General features: G+C 34.6%; 1 protein-coding gene across 2 annotated transcripts; it reads left to right on the top strand.

The window, feature by feature from the left end:
* The first annotated feature begins 19038 nt into the window (after nucleotides 1-19038).
* LOC107876822 lies at nucleotides 19039-24366 on the top strand. 2 transcript variants are annotated; one of them, XM_047393900.1, is made up of 2 exons: nucleotides 19039-19505; nucleotides 20989-24366. In XM_047393900.1, the coding sequence occupies exon 2, from the start codon at nucleotides 21840-21842 to the stop codon at nucleotides 22542-22544; it is 705 nt and encodes a 234-aa protein (XP_047249856.1). In that variant the 5' UTR covers nucleotides 19039-19505; nucleotides 20989-21839; the 3' UTR covers nucleotides 22545-24366. The 2 variants fall into 2 exon arrangements, with proteins under 2 accessions (XP_047249856.1, XP_047249857.1); XM_047393901.1 differs by having other exon boundaries at nucleotides 19085-19505; nucleotides 20989-21410.
* The last annotated feature ends 1315 nt before the right edge of the window (nucleotides 24367-25681 follow it).

The following is a 25681-nucleotide window of genomic DNA, read 5'->3' as shown; positions in this document are numbered from 1 at the left end:
TTGAGACTGTGAACCCTTCATCCTCGGCCCCTGCCTATACTGAAAACCTTGAGTGCACTGTCCGGCTAGGGTCTGGTCTTCCGGGCACTGGCTACAGAGAGAGCATTATCCTAACTCTTTTTCTTCTTCTTCTTCTTCTTCTGCCATTTGTTACCCGAATTCCCACTCTACTGTTGACTATAGCTCTGGTCTGCTATTTTGGCTCTCTTTGCCCATCTCTCCTTCGCTCTAGATTCAGCGATCTTCTTTTTCTTTTCCTCAACTTGCTACATATGGACTGATAGTCTTGTAAAATCCATGTCCCAGTTCAACATTGCTCCCTGACATTCAAGCACTATGTCATCTGAAAGGCCGGATGCAAATTTTCTTATTTGGGCTCTCATGTTACTTGTTATCTCTGGAGCATAATGGGCTAGTTGGTTGAACTTTAGAGTGTACTCCTGGACACTCATCTTTCCATGCTTTAGATGCATAAAATCATTAGCTTTGGCCTCCCCCAACTCAAGAGGAAAGAATCGATCGAGAAAGGCTTCCACAAACTTGGCCCAAACTGTGGGCTAGACATGCTAACTCTTTGAATCTTCCCACTCTTTATACCATTGGTTCGCTACATCATTATGCTAGTAAGATGCTAACTCAACCCCCTCTACCTCATCTACATACATCACCTTACAGATCTTCTCCATCTCATCCACAAATTCCTGTGGATTCTCTTCTACCTTGGTACCAGTAAAATTGGGCGAGTTTATCCTAATGAACTAGCCCACTCTTGTAGCCTCAGATGTAACAGATGCAGACCCAATATCTTTCGACTGTTAATTAAAAAATAATTTACATTAATTAAAAAAAATATGTAAATTAAAAAAAAAAACTAAATACAACATTTTATCCTTTTATTGTATTTCAGAAAGAAAAGAAAATTGCTTAAAAATAAATCTAACAGATGGGTAACCTGTTACAAAATATATCCCATCTGTCAGATAACTTACAACATATTGACAATCTGTTGGAACAGATGGATATATCAGTTGTCCTTTTCCAACAGATGTGGCATCTGTTGCAACTTGCTAGTCATCTGCTTATTCAATTTCATCGAGAGCATCAGATTTTTCTAAGCACTTCCTGGCCTCCAAACTCAAATTTTGCTCTTGAATTTCTTCTCTTTTTTTTTCTTTGCATCCTTCAAGCTGGCCTCCAATCTCAATTTTTTCTCTTGGATTGATTCTTTTTCTTTCTTTGAAGGATGCAAAGGAAAAAAGAAAAACAATCTAAGATCAAAAAATGAGTTTGGAGGCCATCTTTAAGGATGCAAAGAAAAAAAGAGAAGCAATTCAAGAGAAAAAATTGAGTTTGGAGGCCAGGAAGTGTTTAGAAAAATCTGATGCTCTCGATGAAATTGAATACATAAATGACTAGCAAGTTGCAAAAGATGCCACATCTGTTAGAAAATCTGATGCTGCAGCATATATGGATAGTGTAGCACTCAATGCAGAACAGTTTTCTGGTAAAAGCAAGTCTTGAGAAGACATAATTAGTAATCTCTCGATATCAGCTTTCGTTGTGTCAAGCAGTTCTGTTGATATCTTATCCTCTACAGGAGAAGATTGATCAATAAAAAAAGTAAGTTATTGAGATCGTTTAATCTGTTGACTAACTCGAGCAAAGACGTCTTCTAGATTATCAAACTACATAGGGCAGTCTAGTGGTTTAATTACATAGAATATCTTGCTTCCAGTATTAGCTAATGATGGGGAAACTCTGCCTTCCTTACCATACTGAAAAGAAAAAGATCTCAAAATAAGATGGAGTAACTCAGTAAATCTACATAACGACACAAGATGAACTAAACCTAGCATTCAGTTTTTTCTTTCTATTCCTCCCCTTTTTATCTTCTCACCTTTTTTAGATCCAAAATTTATCCTTTTTGGATACTTGATAATGCCTTAAAAATTGCTTTCTTTCTTCTCTTAGCCTTAATATCTAATGGAGTGAGTGAGACTAAAATTCTCTTTGATCAAATGACACTACTGTTAGATATCAATTCCTTTACATCAGCAGTTAATGTATTAACAGATTCGCATGCACAAGATAAGCAAGGAGGGGAAAGATATCCAAACCTTTGTCTAAGTTAGTGAACAGATTAAACGATCAAAGTATCTGAGCCTTTCTGCTGATCATTCTTCTCCTATATAGAGGACAACATATCCGTCATGCAAAAGTATACACCGTCGCTAGAAACGATTGCCACAACGAAAGTCTGTAGAAGGCATGAATAGTAATCTCTCAATATCACTTTTATGACTTTCTAGATGTCTCTTGAAATGATATTGGAATGGACATATCAAGAAATTGTGCTTAGTTTGGTTTATCAGTTCCAATATAATTGTAAAAGACGTAAAGAAAGTCATAAAAATGATATTGAGAGGCTAATAATCAAGCCTTCTAAAAACTTTCACTGTGGCAAGCATTTCTGGCGACAATGTAGAATGTTGCATGGCGGATATATTGTCCTCTATATGGGAGAAGATAGATCAGCAAAAAGTTTGAGATATTGAGATCATTTAATTTGTTCACTAACTTGGGAAAATGTTTTAATAGGGTGATGAACTTGCAGTTACGTAACGTTTTATAGGCTTGCTAGAGTCAATTTAGATCAAACATTACGTAACTCCTTGCTAATTAATTTATCAAAACCCTTGAAGGTTGGTTTAGCAATTTGCATTAAGCAACGCTCGATAAAAGTGAGCTATTCGACTGTTGGTACCACATCTTCACTGTGCATCAACACATTTTGACCTAAAAACATACACAACAACCCTTTATGTATCCTTTAAGGCTTCTGAAGAAGGTGTTTTGAAGGACTTCTACAAATCCACAACTTTGAAGGTAGTGTTCCTGATCGAGCTCACAAAAGATCAGGAACTCCATACTAAATTCAAAGACGACAACGACATACTTGAAGACCAAATCGGCAAGCTGGAGGCAAGCTTGAAAATTATCGAGATTCGTATACTACAGCAAGCCTGATCTTCTCCGAGGAATGTTAAAATCATGCTAAGGATAGAAAATACAATCAGTCATAACCATATTGCTAAGTAATTAGTGACACTCAATCTGCCTTTCTATCACACTTGTGGTTCCGATCAGGTCAACAATAGTAGACCTAATCAGAAACACAAAAAAGAAGGCATCAGATATAATTTAAAATTCAGAAATTGTCGCCTTTACTTAGATTCCTTACTTTAACTGTAGCTGTAATTTAAAATTCAGAAATTGTCGCCTTTACTTAGATTCCTTACTTTAACTGTAGCTGTTATTGGCAGAAGTTTTCTAGACTTACTGTACAATATTTCAACCCTTGATTCCCTTAAGGCGACTTTGTTTTTCTTCTGCTATTTTCTATCCAGGTGACAATCCCGACCAAGATACCTAGTCGCAGATCCCTAGCAAAGTGACCATCTGCATTATTTTTCTCTTAGAGAGACAACAAACTAAATTACATTCTCGGAAACACTTTCATATTTGCGCTTGATACAAATTTCTCATGGTTTAAGATAATTTTATTGGCCAGATTTGCCAGAAGTTACTTTCTACCCTATGTATCCTCTTCAATTAGCTCTTAGATGATATAGTCTTTCATCAACCACTCATTTTTCCTTGAAGTAATTCTTCTATTTCACCTTCTAGCATATAATTATCACCACGAGTAACCTAACTATATAAATTTGGGCTAGGGCAATAACAATATTGGTATTCCATTCTTGTTAGATGCAGTGCTAGGCTTCGAAGGCCTTTTCAGAGTCCAATGCACCCTAAAAGTTAGTCCAATCGCTATTGAATCTCCTTACAACGACACTAAAACTAGATTCCTTCACAATGCTTGACAAATAAACATGAGCAAAAATTGACATTAAATCTTAATAGGGTATCAGAATCACATTCATGGTCCCTCAGTCTTATCAGTTCAGACCTACAAAACTTAACTGTAAAATTGCAGATATCTTGTTTAAATGACCTATGACTACTCGATAAAAATAGCATTCACAAAATCAGTGTACTCTATATGTGTTTCCACAAAGACATTATCAGTAATACATACTTCCCACATATGAAGTAGTTCCATCTGCATGCAGCATATTCCTCTGAACCCATATTTACTGCAGCCTCGTGTGATGGTCAAGCAAAAGTTGATCAACTTTTAGTTCCTTATATCTACAAAGAAGAGGGAAAAAATTAATGTCATAGAAAGAATATTATCTATTTGTTGCAACAAATATAGATTCCGTTGTATCAGATGAAGAGTCTGTTGCATTATATGAGGAGTTTATTGCATCAGATATGGAGTCTGATGTAACAGATGTGGATTATGATCCAATAGATATGGAGTCTGTTGCAATAGATATGGAGTATATTGGAATACATCAAACCAACCTTATTGGTGGTTTGATTTGTTCCAACAGTTTCTCCATCTGTTACAACATCAATAATGACATAAACTACAAAGAAACAACAAATAAAAAACATCAACAACAAATAAAACAACAACATTTGTTCCAACAACATCATCAACAATACAAAAACAACATCCTATGTTCCATCACCATCAATAACACCACAAGTTCCAACAATGCCAACCCCACCAACAACATCAATAACAACATCAAAAATAAAGAAACAAACAAAATACATACAAAAAATAATACTGCCAAAAAGGCTTTTAAACTTCTCCCAATAGATGACTTTTTTCGCATATTAAAATAAAAATTCTCTATTTGTTTATTCAACAATTAAAAGTTTCTTAAAATCTTTTAAATAAATATGATATTCGTAAATGATAATTAAACAAAAAAAATTGTAAATAACTTGCAAAGAAGAAGAAGAGAATGAAAGAGCGATAGTAAACCATACCTTAATGTCAAAAGGGGATAAAAACAGCAACTTCAGTCAAGAAATCTAAGATATGGATCGGTTTAGATCCAAAAGGATCTTTATGAGAAAGTGGAGAGAAAAAAGGTTGGGATAACCCTAAATAGGAAAGAAAGAATAAAAATGAGAGACGTATAAAATAAATTTAGGGCTAAAGGAGAGATAAGATAATTTTAATTTCTAGATATACTACCCTTAATATTAAATGACTAAACAAAGTACATTTATTCAAATTTATATTTTTAAATCATAATTAATAAGGCTAATTTGGTAAAATAAACCCCAAAATAATAGTAGTATTTTCTTAATGGGTGTATCAAGTCAATAGGGGCCAACTAATATGAAATGAAGGAAGTATTAAGGGTTTCAATATTCATTAATTAATACTATTCATTAATAATTTGTGGGGCACAAGGAAGGAAATGGCTGACATTGAGAAGACAAGACAAGACTACTCAATGTGATTTTTGAGTTATCCAAAAAATATTTTTTACCACCTTTAGTAGTACTACTTTATCTACTCGGACAGAAGGTTGCTTTTAAATTAAAAGAAAAAAAAAGATTTTCAAACAGATATATCGTCTATTACAACAGATATAAATATCTGGTTGAAAAATCCCAAAAGCTCAGTCATCTATGACAACGGATGAAAATGCCCATTTGATAACTAAATCAGATAAGTCATCTGTTATAACAGATATCAATATCTATTTAAAAATTTCCACCAGCTCAGTCATCTGTCACAACAGATGCAAATGTCTATTTGATAACTAAATCAGATGTGTCATTTTTTACAACAGATATGATTATTTGTTTGAAAATATCCAATAGCTAAGTCCTTTGTTGCAACAAATTTTATTTCAATTGATTTAGGTGGAACTAGGGATGAATGAATTAGCTCACAGGGTCAACAACAACTTCAATTGAGTCGATGCATTTGCATGGTGTTGGTATTGCATTTATCCCAACCCGAGTCATCGATCGATCACTTTAAGTTGAAATGAGTGCTCATAAACTTAATTTTAAGATTAATAATAGTACCTACATTGATTTAAGTAGAACTAGGGATGAATGAATAAGCTCACAGGGTCAATAACAACGTCCATTAAGTTGTTGAATTTGAATGGTGTTGGTATTGCATTCATCCCAACCCATGTCGTCGATCGATCACTTTGAGTTGAATGAGTTCTCATTAACTTAATGTTAAGATTAATAATAGTACCTATATTGATTTAGGTGGAAATAGGGGTGAATGAATGAGCTCACAAGGTCAACAACAACTTTAATTGAGTCATTGCATTTGCATGGTGTTAGTATTGCATTCAGCCCAACCCGAGTCGTCGATCGATCACTATGTGTTAAAATGAGTTCTCATTAACTTAATGTTAAGATTAATAATAGTACCTACATTGATTTAGGTGGAACTAGGTATGAATGAATGAGCTCATAGGGTCAACAACAACTTCAATTGAGTCGTTGTATTTTCATGGTGTTGGTATTGCGTTCATTCCGACCCGAGTCATCGATCAATAACTCAGAGTTGAAATAAGTTCTCATTAACTTTATATTAATATTAATAATAGTACCTAAATTGATTTATATGGAACTAAGAATAAATGAATAAGTTCATAAGGTCAACAACAACTTCAATTAAGTCGTTGCATTTGCATGGTGTTGGTATTGCGTTCATCCCAACCCAAGTTGACGATCGATCACTCTGAGTTGAAATGATTTCTCATTAACTTAATATTTTAAAAACTATATCTTTTGAAATTTTAAAATTAATTAAGATCAATTCGGACCAAATTAGCAAATTCAAAATTTGTCATTCTTTTCCAAAATTATAAATCATCCATTTGCAGGAAAAACTTTTTCTCATTGCGAATCTCAAGTTCTTTCTCCTCTCTCTTTCTCTCTCAATAATACAGCCAACAAATACTCAACATATTACTTAAACCTTAAAACAGATCAATTTCTTTCCCATTTCTGACCACATAAGTGTTATTTTTGACTTCTTTCTCACTTGTATCCATTGTTTTCTCTGTCTTCGAAGGTAACAAAGTTTTAGAAGAGTTCTATATTTGTTATTTATTCTAAAAATTAGGTCTTTTTAGTTAATAATGAAAAAGAAGACTTTTATTTGTTTTATCTTTGAGAATGGGTTAACAATTTTGTGTTTTGCCCTAGAAAACCCTAGTTTTTATCTTAGTGTTTTGTTAACAGTCCTGGTATTGTTGGATGATATTTGTGGTATTATTGGTGAATGTTGTTGTTGGTGTCGGTATTTGTGTTTTTGGTGGTGGTGTCAGTGGTCTTGGTGTTGGTATTGGTGGCATTGGTATTATGAAGAATGAAAACATAGATGGATTTTTTAAGAAGATTTGCTTTGTGTACTTTCTCGAGCTATCTTAGGACCGCACTCTTTATTTCCCAATGAGCATGGTATATGGCCTTCTTAAGTGCAGGATCAAGTATGCAGGGAAGGAGCGTGGAAAAAAAATGGATGAAGTCTGGATCAACTACTATGGCATGCCCCTTTGTTTTGGATTGAAAGAGTTTCCCATAGTGACGGGCTTGAGATGCAATCGTCCAGAAGAACCTTTAACCAAGGAAACACCCCACAAAGGGTCCAACAAATACAAGGTAAAAAAAAGATGGGTTGTTGGGCATTGTTGGACATAGTAGCTCCAAAGCGGCGGATTTGATGGCAGATCTCGAGGATAAAGATATACCAAAGCACTGCAGGGAGTGTCCATTCCGTTTTATTAGCAAGAGACATCAGGAAAGTCAAAGAATATGATTTGTAGGCGCTTGCTGATGATTTTGACAAATTCAATGACTATTCTTGGGGATATTATAGCTACTACTTGACTGTCGAATATTTATTGACAAAGCTTTCTACAGGGACGATCAAATTATACGGCTTTTCTTGGACTTTCATGGTAAAATTGATCACTATTTTTACTCATCCATTAATTTATAATGTCTATATACTTATTATGACTTTTACTTTGCTTGCTTCATGTTTACATTTTTTAGGCTTGGGCTTGTGAAGCCATTCCTCTCCTTCAAAAGCAGTTCAAGGATTACGCAGATGAGGTTTCTCATCCAAGGATCCTTAGGTGGTCGGCGGCTACAAAAAGAGGCAAAAAAATATTAAGGATCAGGATGTTGATCTATTTAACCCTCTAGATGATATAGTACGTCTTCTTTCAACTAAAATAATTTGCCTCAAAGAAATATATTGAAACAGATGTTCCATTTGTTGCGACAGTGGCTCGTCTATTGTAGCAGATTACCCGTCAACTGCATCTGGTGCAACAAATGGGTAATCTATTGTGACAGACGATCCATACTTTGCAATAGATTAACTATCTGTTTCTATGGTTCTTTGAACCTGACTCAATGGATTACCCATCTGATGAAAATTATGCAATAATTGTATAATCTGATGTAACATATTGTCAATATATTGCGACATACAGATCAGCTGTTGTGACATCTTGATCATCTGTTGCATAAGTTGTCTATGTTAATATCTGTGTAACCCAACTGACTATAAATTATTGTTATATTATTTAAATGCCTCTTGTCTTTTTTTATAGGTTGTGCATCCTTGGATCGTGCCTACAGATGATGACCTGGGGATGACTTTTTCTCTTACTCTGGATCTTGTTGATGCAAAAGAAGACCCAATGGTTGAGTTAATAAAGAAGGAATTGGCTGGAGCAACATACATAAGAAGAGTAGTTAGGCAAGGTCTACCTAATGTTGAAGCTCTTCATGAACAACCTCAAACTGCAATAGATCCAAGTTCTTCTTTTGGGGGTATTGCTGGTGGAGTTGTTTGTGATGGTGGTAGCTATCATTTTACTGTTGCTGCTTCTAGTCATGATTATGAGCATGCTTAGCAAAAAATAAATACTTTTGAAAACACCCCTTGCACAGTTCCCTCTCACCCCTACACTGGTCCCACCCACCCTTACAGTGGTCCCTCTTACCCCTCCTCACCCTTATGTTCTCATTGAAAATACAAAGTGTGTAAGGACAGAGAGGATAAAATCCTTGAAAAGATAGAGGCTATTGCTGAAGCTGCTAAGGAGTTGAAATCCAAGAGAAGTGTCATACCATCCAATGAGGTGAGGGATCCATGCACTCCTACAGTGGAAGTTAGGAGGAAGAGATGAAAAATTAGGCTCTATTATGAAAATAGCAAAAACTGCAACTCCTCCCACTCCAAAAGTTTTCAAATTTTAGGGGTTGCCGATGAAGGAGGACATATTCACAGTTCTTGTCAAGGAAAAGGGAGAAGAACTGCAATAATTCATGAATGGCAGAAGGAAGGTTCAAAAAGAATACACCATGCATTCATTTTTCGCCAAAGACTTCAAGAATATGACAAATATGCATGTGTGGTACGAGGACAATGTAATTTTACTTTTGCTAACCTATCATTCCAATATACTCCATGAAGAAAAATCTATGCAACAAATGTTTAATCTATTGCAACATAATACATATATGTTGCATGAGTCGCATTGGCTGGGTAATCTGTGAACTGATTCAAAGAACCCTCTGCATTGAATTCTTTCCACTGTGTTTTTATTCTTTACAATTACTAATCTATTTAAATTAATTGGCTTCATATACCACAGTATGTTGATGAAATTCTCTGCCTCATGAGAGGCAGGCAATTAGCATACCCAGATGCTTATGATGTTGCCGATAGGATAATGGACCTCAACTTCTACAATAATTTTAAGGATAGGTACACTGATCTCCATAAGAAAGCTGATATCGGTGGCCCGAGACTTGATCATTTAGTTTTTATATTACAATAGGATGAAGAAGTGATTAAATATGTTAGAGAGAAGAGGCCATATCCACACAGCAAGAGCACGACAAAGGCAAAGAGAATCCTTGCAGTCATGAACGTGGAAGTCAAACATTTTCTCACTGTTGAGATACTACTCTACGAGGGAAAAATTAAGGTTTATGCTTACAACTTAACTTTCTTCAGTGAGGAAAAGTTTTTAGCCCACATGCTGCCACTCTTAAAGTTGTTGCCCAAGTTGTTGAGCAGAGTAAGCTGATGAATCATTTGCTGGCTGAAGTTTTAACGAATGAATCATGAGATTTTGAAGGTCGAAATAAAAATATCGAGCTCTATAGAAATAGAACCGGTGTAGTGTGTGGGGCGTACTCTCTTGTATACATCGAGTGTTTGCTCACCGACACAGAAATGACCGGTAAGTGAGGCACCATTATGGAAAAGAGGCAATAGGTTTGGGCTTATGGGGTACTAACTAAATGGTTGGAACCCATGTATAAAGAAAAAAATGTGCAAAGACGGAGATGAACACAATAATAATTTTTTATTTCAAGTCACCTCACTTTACATGTTATGGCAATAATCTTTATGTCTAGATAGTTAAATTTTTATAATGCAACAGAGAGTATATCTATTGTAACATATAATACCTGTTGTGGCAGATTGATTATCTGTTGGAGTAGGTTGGTCGTCTATTGTATTAATAGATGTTTCCCGGTCTGTTTGTCGCAATAGATATCTAATTTGTGGCCATATATAATCTATCTGTTGCAATTGATAGATAATCTGTTGTAATAAATCAAGAAAGTAGGAAGACCTATTATATAATTTCCAGCAGATGACCTAACTAAATGGTTGGAGCCCGTGTATAAAGAAGAATGTGAACAAAGATGGAGACGAACACGATAATAATTTTTTATTTCAAGCCAACTCACATTACATGTAGTGGCAGTAATTTCTCTGTCTGACAAAAGTTGAATTTTTATAATACAACAGATTATATATCTATTGTAATAGATAGTATATCTTCTGTGACTGATATAGTACTTGTTATGACAGATTGATTATTAGTTGGAATAGGTTGGTCATCTATTGCATTATGCAGATGTTCCCAGTCTGTTTGTCACAACAGATATATAATCTATTAAACATATAATCTATCTATTAAAACTTATCAGTAACCTGTTGGAGCAAATAAAAAAAGTAGGAAGACCTGTTATATAATATCCAGAAGATGACCTACGTGTTATATCTCATGTTGCAACATATGTCTAAATCTATTTGATAAGATATGTCATTTATTGCAGTAGATGTATTATTTTTTGCGATATTTGAATCTAGTATTCCATTTCAATTATCATGTTCAAAACTAAGGATTAAATTATATTCATTGACAGCATAAAATAAATTGAAGCCTTCGAAAATTACATGAAATAAATGAAATGTAAAAAAATCATTATGGGCACAAATGATTTACTCTACAAATAAATCAACAAGTTAAACCAAGAAGGATAGGTTATTACATTGTTGGACTCAAGCTATAGAGATCTAATCAAAATGGACAAGTTGTTCTTCATCCGGTATTATGAAATTCGGCTTTGGTCGTCATGGATCTTTAGTGTCGCTTGAGCATGGCTTCTGAGCTTTCGCTTCTCCGTAATTACATAAAAGAGCAGTATATCTTTTGCGGAGTAATTCGGCATCAAGTCTATCATTTGGTACTTTTAATCCATCACTCAAATACTTAGCGTAGGCGAAAACAAAAGGACCGCAATTCCTGCATTTTAAAAAAATAGATAATCCATATCTTGCAGTTCATGCAAGCGTTGTCAAATTTATGAAATTAAACTAAATCAAGATGCTTATACTTACAGGATACCAATGTTTGTTGAGCAATTCCTTCAACATATTGTACATCAAATGGATTACCCATTTTATCCTGGTATGCTTCAATTGTCTACCAATCAGTACAAACCTTTTGGTCTAAAAAGCCACGCATATCAAGGTAAGTAGCCAATATTTTGGCCAGCTTTTGTATCTCATACGAAGGCCCAGAATGTCTCCTTCACGGCATTGAGTTATAAACTTGGATGTGCCTATCTTTTAGAACGACAACAGCTAAAACCCAATGAAATTCATCACCACAATTGATTTGGATGTACACTTGTTTGACCAAATGCCAAAGTAAGCCAGCTAGAATGCTAAAACATTTGATGATGTTGATTAAACATTCCTCATTTCAGTAAACTTCCGGCTATTGTTGACAAGACCTATCGTAGGCATTATTGATGTAAACTTTCTACAAACAATTTTCTGTCATGTATCTATATTATTTTTGTGTTTATTACTTAGCCTTCTTTTGGAGGTAGTAAGAAATGACATCAATGTGCTGTGCATAGTATCAAATATTTCAAATTACGTGATGAAAAATTAACACGCAGATGCAATTAAATAAAGTATTAATTAATAGTAATATGTATGGCATTTAAACCTCATCATTCCAGCAAGTTTGGGGCTATGACATAAAATAGAATCAATTCTTCATTCCGGGATATGCAACAACATAGTCGAACATATCAAAACTAAGATTCGATTTGTTCACTTTGTAGCATTCGTCATTTTATTTTCTACATGATGATTTATGTGTTAATGTCACTCTCTTAAAACAAGAATCGTATAAACCAATATCTTTTAAAATTGATTTATGTACCTACCGGCAAGATGCTTTAACAGCCCATCAACAATCCATTCTGAATAGTCATGGATCAACTGTGTTAGTTTTTTTGGAGCTTCATCCGAGATGTTGAACCCTTCAAATGGGTAATTCTTTCGTTCTCCCGAACTGACAGGTTTCACTTTTTCTACTTCTTTGGAAGCAATTTATGGATTATAAAATGTGATATTATGCTCTTCAGCAGTGGCTTCTACCGTGACACCCACCTTGAAAGCTAGAATTGTCAATGCTAATTACAGATATACAACATATTGTCCATCTGCAGCAACAAATGATTTTTATGTTGCAACAGATGGATTATCTGTTGAGATGAATTCAAATAGGTAAATCAGAGCAATAATTTTGAATAAATTATCCATCTATTGCAAAATAAGACTCATCTGTTGCCATAGATAATGCATCTGATACAACATATTAGACAACAGTTGCAACAGATGTATATATCTATTTGATAATTTTTAGTAGATGTATCACCTATTAAAACACATATGTTCTTGTTTGTTTGTTGGAACAGGTGAGTACATTCACCTTCTTCAGCTCATGCTGCTCTCCTGTGACCGGTCTTGCACACTGAACATCGATGCAAGACAAATACAGAGGCATTACAATTTTGATTTTCTTGATGCTTAATGATGCCTTGGAAGTATCTTTCTTTCTCCTCTTAGCCGCCTTGATCTCTAGTGGAGTGTATGGATATAAAATCTTCTTTGATGGAATGACACCCCTCTTAGATTCCATTTCCTTTACAGAAGTAGTTAGTGCATTAATAGCATTAATCACTCCACCGTATTTCGCCTTGTAGTCTTGACATTTGCATGCACAACATTCACTAGATGTGGCAAATTCTATACAACCAGTATGATCATAATCATAATGGCTTTTTGTTTCAAAACTGGTAAGAGAAGCATCATTAGCCCCAACAAAAGCACCACTACCACTACCACTACGAATACCATCATCATAGCAACAAGCTCACCCTACAAAATTGTTTCTCTTGTGATGTCTGTTGCTCAAAACAATTCCATTTTTATTCAATCAACGACCTTAGGATCCGGTAAAGTTTGCACAAATTGTAAAGTAAGAAAAATGGCATATTCAACCCTTGGTTGGTCGGAACAAGCAACGGATGGATAATCTAAAATAAATCAGTGCATATATTAGAATGATGACAAAATCATTTAAAATAATCATTAATTAAAATAAAAGCTTGATTAGAATTGGACTCACTGCTTCCTTGGGGGGCTTGAAAAGATCAAGAAATTTTGCATTTTTATCGATTTTGGCCGACAACCATCTCAGGATTCTTGGATAACAAACTTCTTTTTGGTAGTTCACTTGTTATCTCAAATAAGGAATGACTTCAAATGCCCAAGCCTATAACAAAACGCCAATGAATCAAAAGCATTATTGAATAAAAAAATAATGAATCATATCATGATAAAAGAAATATTTACCATGAAGGCCCATGGAAAGCCATATAAGTTGACCGTCATTGGCGTCAACGGAGTCAATAAATATTGGACAACTATTTTGAGGCTTTCATAACCCCAAGGATAGTTGTTAAATGCCTCAAGATCCTCAGAGAGATTTATTAAACCGGGGCTTATATTGTTGTTAACATCTCTCACCCAAAGAATATTATGTGCGAACCAAACCAATCACAATGACTGCTTGTGCTTCTTTGAGAGTCCTTTACCTTTCAACGTTTCTATCAATTTTTTGTTTTTGAAACTTGGACCAACAATGGACACCAGGTCCTCACGATCACTCGACTTGCCTTTGCCTTTTTTGGGTGTGTGGGGTGCTTTCTTTTGGGTCAGAGTAGGTATAACTTGAGAAGGAGAAGAATGATAACATTTTAGTCTAGTAACTATGGTAAACTCCTTCCAACCAAAATAAATAGGAATGCCACAGCAATTTATCCGCACCTCATCCATATTGTCTTTGTTTTCATACATAAACCTAAGCTTGAGAAGATCGTATACCATTTTCATCTGAAAATGAGCATTGTTATCCTCTGTCAAATTAAAATATTGCCCGAAGCAGCTTTACCTGAATTAAGCATCCAATTTTTGTTCTCGGATTATTTTTCTGAAGACGTCGAAAGATTTTCCCATGGCTGACTTAACCACAAAATCACCCGTTAAATCTATGGAACCATCGCACTATATTCTCACAGGATAATGATCAATGCTGAAGGTTTTGACCAACTCTACAGCAGAAGGGCTATTAGTATTTAGATCATCTTTTTTGAGATATTCCTCCTCCCCTTGTTCATTATCTTCTGCCCCTAATTGAGATAATGCTTGTAAAGTAAGCTCAAAGAGTGGTGGATGTAGCTGAGCTGCTGCACTTGTTCCTTTACTTGAACTTGATTCGGTTTCTTTTCTTTTTTGAGCTAGATTATCTTAAATTAACAGTAACATAAAATAGATTATAATTGATTAATGCATCATTAAAAAAGGATAACAGTAAATCTAACATGCACAACGGTAAAATAAATAGTTCCAATAGGCAACACATCTGATGTACTAGGTGTGTTATCTGTTGCAATATATAACTGACCTATTGCAATGAATCAGTAAATCATTGGAAACAATAAAAGCAGATCTCTAATCTACCCGACTCGGATGAAACAGATTAGTAAGCCATTGAAAATAATAATAACAAATAATTAATCTGTTGTGCTAGGTATGTTATCTGATGCGACATATAACCAACCATTGTAACAGATGAGTAAACTATTGAAAACCATAAAACAGATCACTAATCTGTTGCACCAGTTATTCTATCTGATGCATCATATAACCAACCTATTGCAACGATGAGTAATCCATTGAAAACCATAAAAATATATCACTAATCTATTGCACCAGGTTTGTTATCTGTTGCAACATATAAATGACCTATTGCAACGGATGAGTAATCCATTGGAAACGAGAAAAATAGATCACTGATTAGTTGCACCAGGTATTTTATCTATTGCAACATATAACTGATCTATTGGAACTATGAGTAAACCTTTAGAGAGAATAAAAATAAATCACTGAACTGTTAAAACATATCACTCATCTGTTGGAAAATAAGTTATATATTGGATCAATATTGTTTAGATTTCTTCCAAATAGGACCATAAAAATAGATCACTAATTTGTTGCACCGGGTTTGTTATCTGTTGGAACATATGAATGACCTATTGCAACGGATGAAAAATCCGTTGGAAACAATAAAAATATATAACTAATCTATTGCACCAGGTATGTTATCTGATGCAACATATAACCAACTGTTGCAACAGATAAGTCAACCGTTAGAAACCATAAAACAGAACACTAATCTGTTGCACCAGGTATTTTAGCTGATACAACATATAACCAACCTATTACAATGAATGAGTAATCCGTTAGAAACCATAATAATATAACACTAATCAGTTGCACCAGGTTGGTTGTCTGTTGTAACATATAAATGACCTGTTACAATGGATGAGTAATCCATTGGAAACATTAAAAATAGATCACTGATCTGTTGCACTAGGTATTTTATCTGTTGCAACATATAACTAGCCTATTGCAACGATGAGTAAACCTTTGTAGAGAATAAAAATAGATCACTAAACTATTGAAAGATATCACTCATCTATTGGAAAATGAGTTATCTATTGGATCAATATTATTTAGATTTCTTCCAAACAGGACCATAAACACAGATCACTAATCTGTTGCACCTGGTTTGTTATCTGTTACAACATATAAATGACCTGTTACAATGGATGAGTAATCTATTAGAAACAATAAAAATAGATCATTGATATGTTGCACCAGGCACTTTATCTGTTGCAACATGTAACTGACATGTTGCAACAGATGAGTAAACCTTTGGAGAGAGTAAAAACAGATCACTGAACTGTTGAAACATATCACTCATCTGTAGGAAAATGAGTTATCTATTGGATTAATATTATTTAGATTTCTTCCAAATAGAAGAACGTCTGTTGCAACAGATGAATGATCTATTAGATTCTTCATATGTTACATCAATTTTCATAGTTGCATCAGATTTTAATCTGTTGCATCAAATATTAACATATGTTGCATCAGATATCTTCATCTGTTGCATTAGATGTCTTCATCTATTTCATTAGATGTCTTCATCTATTGCATCATATGTTTCATCTGTTTCAACACCATTTTTCCAAGACAAACAACAAATCAACCTAGTAATACCAATAGATCACACACACACATACTAAGAACATCAACTATGAACAAAAATCACCAATAAATTTGAATCAACAGTACGACAACAAGAAGAAGAAATGGAAAAAATTAGGGTTTTATTTAATCCACATTTCAATACTAGAAGAGTAGTTGGCTCAAGTTCCTCTATTTCTACATAATTTTTTACCTTTGAAAAAAAATAGGACGACGAAAAACTCAAAGTTATTGTTGTCGTAGAAGTCTTCATGTCGATTAACGGTTGAAAGTCAAAAGGAAAATAGCCTTACTATTTTTAGCCAGAGATTGAAGGGAGAATTTCGGAGAACTATTGGTTGGGAGAGAGTTGAGAGAAGCTGTCTTGATAAAGGAGAGAGATTGGTTGATTTGGATTAAAGATGGGTATGGGTTGGGTTGATTTGTATTTTTGAAAAGATTAAAAAGTTTTGAAAATATTAATCAACTCCACAATTAACTTATTCAAGTTTCCAAATGATTTTTGACCCTTTAAGTTTGTCAATGTCACCAATCCTTCATTCAAGACTTAAAAGACAACTTTCCTTCAATTTTCTCCAGTTACTGAGCTTCCTTCATTTCCTATTTTTGAAAAAGGAAATCTTCCTTCAATCTATGAGAAAAGTAAGATGCTGAAAGTGTCTCATTGCTTCATACCACTTCTTATTTTACTTGTAACGATTTTCTTGTTGAGGAACAAAATAAAGGAAATAAGTTAAGTTCACAAAGTTAGTTATCAAACAGTAACTTTCACATAATAAGCACAGTCAGCTCAACGAATTTAGTGGCCTAAAGCAAAATTTAATTAGAGGTTTCAAGTATATTTAATAAAATTAGCTTTTGTGCAACACACATGTAACTCATGTGTCACCCGTGCATCTCGTGCGATCTACATGTATCTTGTGTGATTTATGTGCATATTATATGAATTTTGTGTGCTATACATGTATCCTGTTGTTAGTTGATTAAAACATTTAGAAAAAATGAGCCCTCCAAAAAGTTATGGCCTCAAGCCATTGCTTTAGTAGCTTTATGGTCGAGTCAGCCCTGGTGTGTGGTTTTGTTATCGTTTTCCATTTTGTAAATAAAGTTAACACTGACACTTGCGCCCATTATACCTATCTACTTTTTCTTATTTTAACTAATCGTGTTGTCCGAGTCAGTTTATGCATATCTTGATAATTTCACAAAAAACCTGCCACCTCTAACCTGTAACAAGTATCAAATAACTTTATCCATCAATGCTACAATAGATGAGAAGAAATCAACTAGTGCTTTTCTCATGTTGAGATATGCACCTGAAACCTCATAGTTCTTTACCACTTCATTAATGACTAGACCATTTGGTGGACTTTCCGCTTTTCTTCTCCAATGGTTTCAAAGCCAGCTAAGCTAGTAGTAGTAGGCATGTGATTAAGTACGGTAAAGTAATAAAGATAAGCTACCATTTGCTTGTGTGATCTTACTTTCTTTTCTATTCTGTTATCTTGGGGGCCTGGGGACTTTATCATGGGAGTTTGGTGCACCTTTCCGCTTTTCTTCTCCAATGGTTTCAAAGCTAGCTATTCTTGTAGTAGTAGGCATGTGATTAAGTACGGCAATGAGCTATCATTTACTTGTGTGATCTTACTTTCTTTTCTTTTCTATTCTATTATCTTGGGGGCCAAGTTGGGGACTCTATCAAGGGAGTTTGGTGCACGTTTCCGCTTTTCTTATCCAATAGTTTCAAAGCTAGCTAAGCTAGTCGTAGTAGGCATGTGATTAAGTACTGTAAAGTAATAAAGATTAGCTATCATTTACTTGTGTGATCCTACTTTCTTTTCTATTCTATTATCTTGGGGGCCAAGGTGGGGACTCTATCAAGAGAGTTTGGTGCACCTTTCTGATTTTCTTCTCCAATGGTTTACACGGGCAGCTCAAGCATATTCGTGGCCTAAGGCGAAAATCAAACGGAGACCTTAAATTTTTAAGAAAAAATAACTTTTTTTAATGAACTCTATTTTCAAAATTACATAATTGATTTTTTCTAATTATTGTTTTTAAGTAATAATATAATTAATTCATTTAATCTTTCTTGAGACATAATACTCTCGATATATGAACTACTTCTAATAATTCTTTTCTTATATATTAAAAAATTATTTTTTATAAATAGTATTTATAAAAAATGAGGCCCCACAAATTTGAGGGCCTAACGCGGCCGCCTATTTTTTAAAGAGGTACAGCTGCCCCTAAGAATAAGTTAAGTTAGTTATATAGCTTCACTAATTTAGTTACAAGATTAAGAATTAGTTAGTTATGTGATTACCTAATCATTTAGTAGCTTCTAGCTCATGTATATATATATGTATCATTATTCACTATAATCAATTAATGAGAATAATTCAATTCATCCATTTCTCTCTTCTTCTCTAAATTCTTTGTTCTGTACTTTACTTCCGCTTCTGTAACTACTGTAATTTTGTATTCTTTGTATGATCAATGAGTTCATACACTTGAACTCATAATATTCTTCATGGTATCATAGCAATACTGGAACAATCCAGTAGATTACGATCCGTTCTTGGCTACATGCTCAAGTTCTTGACAGTTATTTGGACTGTCAATCAATTTCTGGTTTTTTCTTTCTCTGAAAGTCGGTGTTTGATAAAATACTTTCATGGCTGCAGCTGCCAGTTCTGAGACTAACAATGGACATTCTGCACCATTCAATGTTCATTCATCTCAACCCTCAGTTACTACAATTGATCATAATCATCCTTTGTTTTTGTCAACTATTGATGTAAGTGGCCTTACTATCATCTCTTTTCGATTAAAGGGTAGTGTGAATTATGTGCTGTGGAGTAAGACTATGAAAATTACTTTGTTGGGATGAAATAAGCTTGGTTTAGTTGATGGTTCTTGCAAAAAGGAGTCATTTCCACCTGAATTAGGGGCCAATAGGAAAGAGTTAATGCTATAGTTCTTTCTTGGTTAATGAATTCTGTAGAAAGTAATTTGATTGGGGGTGTAGTTTATGCTTCTAATGCAAATGCTGTGTGTGATGATCTTAAGGAAAGGTTTGATAAACTTGATGTTTCAAGAACCTACAACTTGCATCAAGAAATTTCTTAGATGACTCAAGGTTCTCAGGCTATTTCTGTCTATTTCTCTAAACTGAAATCATTGTGAGATGAATTTGAATCCATGGTTCCTTCCCCTCTTTGTAACTATGTACAATCTAAAGATTTTGTGGTATATCTGCAAAGGCAAAAACTATATCAGTTCTTAATGGGTCTGAATGAATCATACACTCAAGCTAGAAGTCAAATCTTGTTGATGCTTCCATTACCATCTGTAAATCAAGCATACTCCATGATAATTAGTGATGAGAGTCAAAGATCTGCATCTCAAGCTATTTCTAGTGCTTGTTTACTAGGTGTTGGACCTACTGAGTCTGTATTTTACTCCAAAGTTGGGACTCAAAGGGAAAAAAGAAACTATATGTCTACCTATAACTCAAATATCACATGTGATCATTGCAAGCTTAAGGGCTACTACAAGAAAGACTGTTTTAAACTCATTGGGTATCCACCGGGGCATCCCAAGCATGGAGAACAAAAGGGAGTAAATCACAGGTATACTGATCCCAGAGGCTACGAACCAAAGTTCAAGTAGCAGAGAAGGTGTGGTCCTACTGCTCATAATACAGTAATTGAGGACTGTAATAACTAGACTCCATCTGAGCACACTAATTCCCTGATCTCTTGCCCTATGAAAAATCAAGGATATACTGAAGCTTACTCTACTGATCAATATCACCCACAAGAATTGTCAGTAACATCAGTTTTTGCACCACTTCTCAACAACAACATGGTGCAGCCTCCAAAGGAACAATATGAGCACATTTGCAAGAGCTTGAAAATGACAAAACCAGCTCAAGCACTCATGCAGCTCACATGACAGCTAACATTAGTGTTCTGATAGCTGTCAATGATGAACCTGAATGGATCATTGACACAGGTGCCACTAACCATATGACTTCAAATATTGAGTTACTGAACAAAGTGTCTATAACTCAACCGGAATTTCAAAAGACCGTGTATTTACCAAATGGCGACATATCTTATATCAAACACACTGGTGCTAGTACCATTGCACAAGACAATACTATTCACAATGTGTTTCATATTCCTGACTTTAAGTTTAATCTATTATTTGTTTCTAAAGCTACTAAATAGCTGCATTGTTTTGCTACATTTTATCCTAACTTTTGCCTATTTCAGGATCTCTCCACTGGCAAGGTGAAGATGATTAGTACAGAGAGTCATGGTCTATACTTCTTAATGAATCAAAGGCTACCAGGAAGCAAGGAAGCTGAAACTAGTTCTAATTTTACTGTTAAGACAGTTTCGAATAGAGAAGATTTTATTCTTTGGATAAAAGATTAGGCCATGCATCTAGCAAAAATGTTCTCATACTAATTCGTGATACTAAGATAGATGTAGTGAACACTTTGAATAAATGTAGAATTTTTCCTTGTGCTAAGAAATCAAGACTTCCTTTTCCAAAAAGCTTGTCTATAAGTAATAATGCTTTTGATTTAATTCACATGTATGTGTGGGGGCCGTATAAGGTTCCTACTTATGATGGGCATAAATGTTTTCTAACTGTTGTTGATGATTATTCTAGAATGACTTGGGTATTCTTACTTAAGCTAAAGTCGGATATTATTGTAGTTCTTAAGCAGTTCATTGCTCATACTCATACTTAGTATAATGCTAGAGTTAAGATTGTAAGTGACAATGGAACTGAGTTTGTGAACCAATCAATGACAGAATTGTTTCACACACTTGGCATTGTCCATCAAAGATCTTATCCATACACACCTCAATAAGATGGAATAGTTGAAACAAAACACAGACATATCCTTGAAATAATTATAGCTATCAGGTTTCAAGCTAATATTCCATTAAAATACTGGTGTATATGTGTACAAACTGTTGTTTATCTCCTTAATAGGCTTCCTTCTTCAATTCTTAATGGTGTTTCCTCTTATGAAAACCTGCATGGTAGACAACTATCTTTACAACACTTAAAAGTAATTGGCTGTTTGTGCTATGCCAAAGTGTTAAATATGTCTGATAAGCTTATGCCTAAGACTAAGATGTCAATATTAATGGGATACTCTGATATCCAAAAAGGATATATCTTATTTGATCTCATTGATAAGGTTTTTTTTGTGCATAGGGATGTGTCCTTCAGGGAATATATCTTCCCATTCAAGTTAAATTCTATGTCTTCAACACAAAACCTGTTCACAACATCTGCTCCACTGGACATATATGATAATGAGAGTGAACTTCACTTCACTCTATCTGCATTACCATCCACCTCAGAATCAGAGTTGATCAATAATATTCCATCAGTGGAGGTTGATCCCATTGAGGAGGAGCAATCTGCAGAAAATACTATCATACCTATACAACCAGCTGTTGTTCTAACTATCTCCAGAAGATCTACTAGAACCACTCATCCTCCTAGATGGATGAAGGACTTTGTGTCCATATACAATGTTCCGTATACATTGTCTAACTACCTGGATTATGATGCTTTACATCCTAACTATCAGAGTTTTTTAGCATCTTCTTCTACTAACACTGAACCTACATCTTATGCTGAAGCTATTCAAGATCCTAGATGGATAGCAGCAATGCAAACTGAGATTGAAGCCTTGGAAACTAATCAGACACATGGAAGGTTGTTAACTTACCACCAGGAAAGACACATATTGTTTGTAAGTGGATATACAAAATCAAGTACAAGGCCACAGGTGAAATAGAATGGTTCAACGCAAGACTTATTTCCAAGGGAAATAGTCAAAAGAAAGGAATTGACTATCAAGAAACATTTAGTCCTGTTGTTAAAATGGTAACTCTGAGGACAGTCTTATCAATTGCTACATCTAAAGGATGGAACATCCATCAAATAGATGTCTTCAATGCCTTTATACAAGGTGATCTACATGATGGAATTTACATAGAATTGCCACAAGGTTTCAAGAGCCAGGAGTAAGACAAGTGTGCAGACTCTTTAAATCCTTATATGGGTTAAAGCAAGCCCCTAGACAATGGAATGCTAAACTCTCGGAGGCTCTTATCAAATATGGTTTTACTTAAAGATAATATGATCATTCTTTATTAGCAGAAAGACAAATTCAGGTATGATATTCTTGTGACTGGAGATGATTTACAGTAGATAATAGACACTAAAGAAGCACTACACAAAGATTTTAAGATCAAAGACTTGGGAGATTTAAAGTATTTTTTAGGAATTGAATCTGCAAGATCAAAAAAAGGAATATTTATGAATTAAAGAAAGTATGTTTTAGAACTGTTAGCTGACACAGGTCTTACTTCTGCAAAACCAACTAATACTCCAATAGACTCTACAATCAGGCTAACAACTATGGAATATGATCATCACAATAAGGAAATAGTTGATACACAATATGTGATACTTGTAGATAAAGGGTCGTATCAAAGACTTATAGGGAAATTTTTATACCTAATTATTACTAGGCCTGACATCTCTTATAGTGTTCAAATTTTGAGTCAGTTCCTACAATCACCAAAGAAGTCACACATGGATGCTACCTTAAGAATAGTTAGATATATCAAAGGAAGTCCAGGATCAGGTTTTTTACTATCAAGCAACAAATGTGACACTCTAAAAACACATTGTGATGCAGGCCACATGTCCCTTCTCAAGAAGGTTCATTACTGGTTTTTCTATTAAACTTGGTGATTTTTTGGTATCTTGGAAATCAAAGAAACAAGTAACTATATCCAGGATCTCTGCAGAGGCTGAATACAGGAGTCTTGCCTCAACAGTAGTTAAACTAACTTGGTTAATTGGACTAGTCACAAATCTTAGAATTCATGTTAAGTTACTAGTTAGTATTCTTTGTGATAGCAAAGTTTCTATATAAATGGTTGTCAATCCATTCCATCAGGAAAGAACAAGGCTCGTTGAGATTGATTGCCACTTCGTGAGGGAAAAAATTCTACAAGTCCAAGTCAAGACTGAATACATTCCTTCTCAAGATCAACTCACCAAAGGACTAACTAGGATTCAACATGAGCACTTACCTTCCAAACATGGGATGATAAACATCTTTATCCCCCCAAGTTTGAGTAGGAGTGTTGAGGAACAAAATAAAGGAAATAAGTTAAGTTGACAAAGTTAGTGTTGGGTTTAATTGATGTGAATAGAAAATGGAGGGACACAACCTTTGAGGGAAAGACATATTGTTTTGGAAAAGGAGTGACTGTTAAGAAAAAGACACAATGTTTCAAATGAACAGACATGACTCTGCCAAAGGATACACCTTTTCAGAACCATAGCCACCTTTTGGAAAGGGCACTTGATGGCTATATAAACCTGTATTTATCCACAGGTTTAGGTAAAAAAAAATTCTGCCAAAAACTCTTCTTGTTTGCTGAAAATATACTCCGTGTGATCATCTAATTGTTGAGTGAGTTTGAAGAGAATCCGATCTTTTGAGGTACTACAGTCGGATTGTTAGGCCATTTTATCCTAGGAGGAAAATTCTGCAACCCCGGGTACTTGAGGGGAATTATTTCCTTAGGGACACTACGTGAATTCGGAGGACTTGGCTTTTTCTGCTTCATCTATTTTTCTATAAAATTCTGAAAAGAAACTTCTTTGAAAGGTCATTTATATCTTGTGTTGAAGGTGTTATATAACTTCACAAGTGTTCTTGTTTTATACTTGAACTTGTGTTGAAGTGATTGTACCTAAATACAGATTTTGTACATCTGAAAACATTGAAAATAACAATCTTAAGGAAATAACATGAGAAAAAAATTTTTGCTTATTTGTGAAATTTTCTTTTCACTAAAGTTTTTTTTTGGAATCTGTATCGCTTGGTTTCTGGAGATCAAAGATTTTATCTTTCTACTCCATTTGAACTTAATTAGTGATTTGAAGAAATCAAATCTTCATCACAAGTTAAAGATCACTCGATTGACTATTTGAAGTCATAAAAACTCCATCATTAAACTAGAAACAAAAGGTGTTTAAAGTTGCTACAACTTTATTAATAGTATTTTGACATACTAAAGATTCTATCTTGTTGTGACAGGAAAATGACTACCGATAGTCAAATGCATGATGCTGGAATGACTATGGCAGCAACTAGTCTTACCACGATGAGTCGTACTAAGGCTCCGCAAGATATGGCACTAGCGGAGAAATCCAAAAAGTTTGCGGGTATTGACTTCAATAGGTGCCAGCGTAAAATATTTTTCTACCACACAACTCTTTGTCTTCAAAGGTTCACCTTTGAACAAGAGCAATTCGTGATTGTGGAGGCTTGGAAACACTCGAATTTTCTTTGCAGGAATTACATCTTAAGTGGTCTCCAAGATAATCTTTACAATAAGTATAGTGGAACAAAGATAGCAAAATAATTATGGGGAGCGCTAGAATGGAAGAACAGGACGGAGGATGCAGGAACTAAAAAGTTCTTCGTTGTAAGATTCCTGGAATATAAAATGATAGACAGAAAGTCTATTGTTTCCCAAGTGCAGGAACTACAAGTTATCATCCATGATCTCCTTGCGAAAGGTATGATTTTCACAAATACCATTGTTGAGCAATTTAAAAATATTCTTAATATTCACATAACATTTATTGTAGGTCTGATCGTTAATGAGGCGTTTCAAGTAGCAGCAATAATAGAGAAGCTACCACCTATGTGGAAGGACTTCAAGAACTATTTAAAACATAAACGTAAGGAAATGTCAGCCCAAAATTTAATTATACAACTGCGCATTGAAGAGAATAAGACTGCAGAAAGAAGGTCAAGAGGAAATTCTACAATGAATGGAACAAATATTGTAGAAGATGATTACAACTCCAAAAAGAGAAAGAAGGCTAGAAATGAAAGCAATT

Source organism: Capsicum annuum, chromosome 7, assembly GCF_002878395.1.
Source record: "Capsicum annuum cultivar UCD-10X-F1 chromosome 7, UCD10Xv1.1, whole genome shotgun sequence".
Classification (NCBI taxonomy): Eukaryota; Viridiplantae; Streptophyta; class Magnoliopsida; order Solanales; family Solanaceae; genus Capsicum; species Capsicum annuum.
Note: the sequence above shows the minus strand (reverse complement) of the source record. Positions and strands in the feature narration are given on the sequence as shown.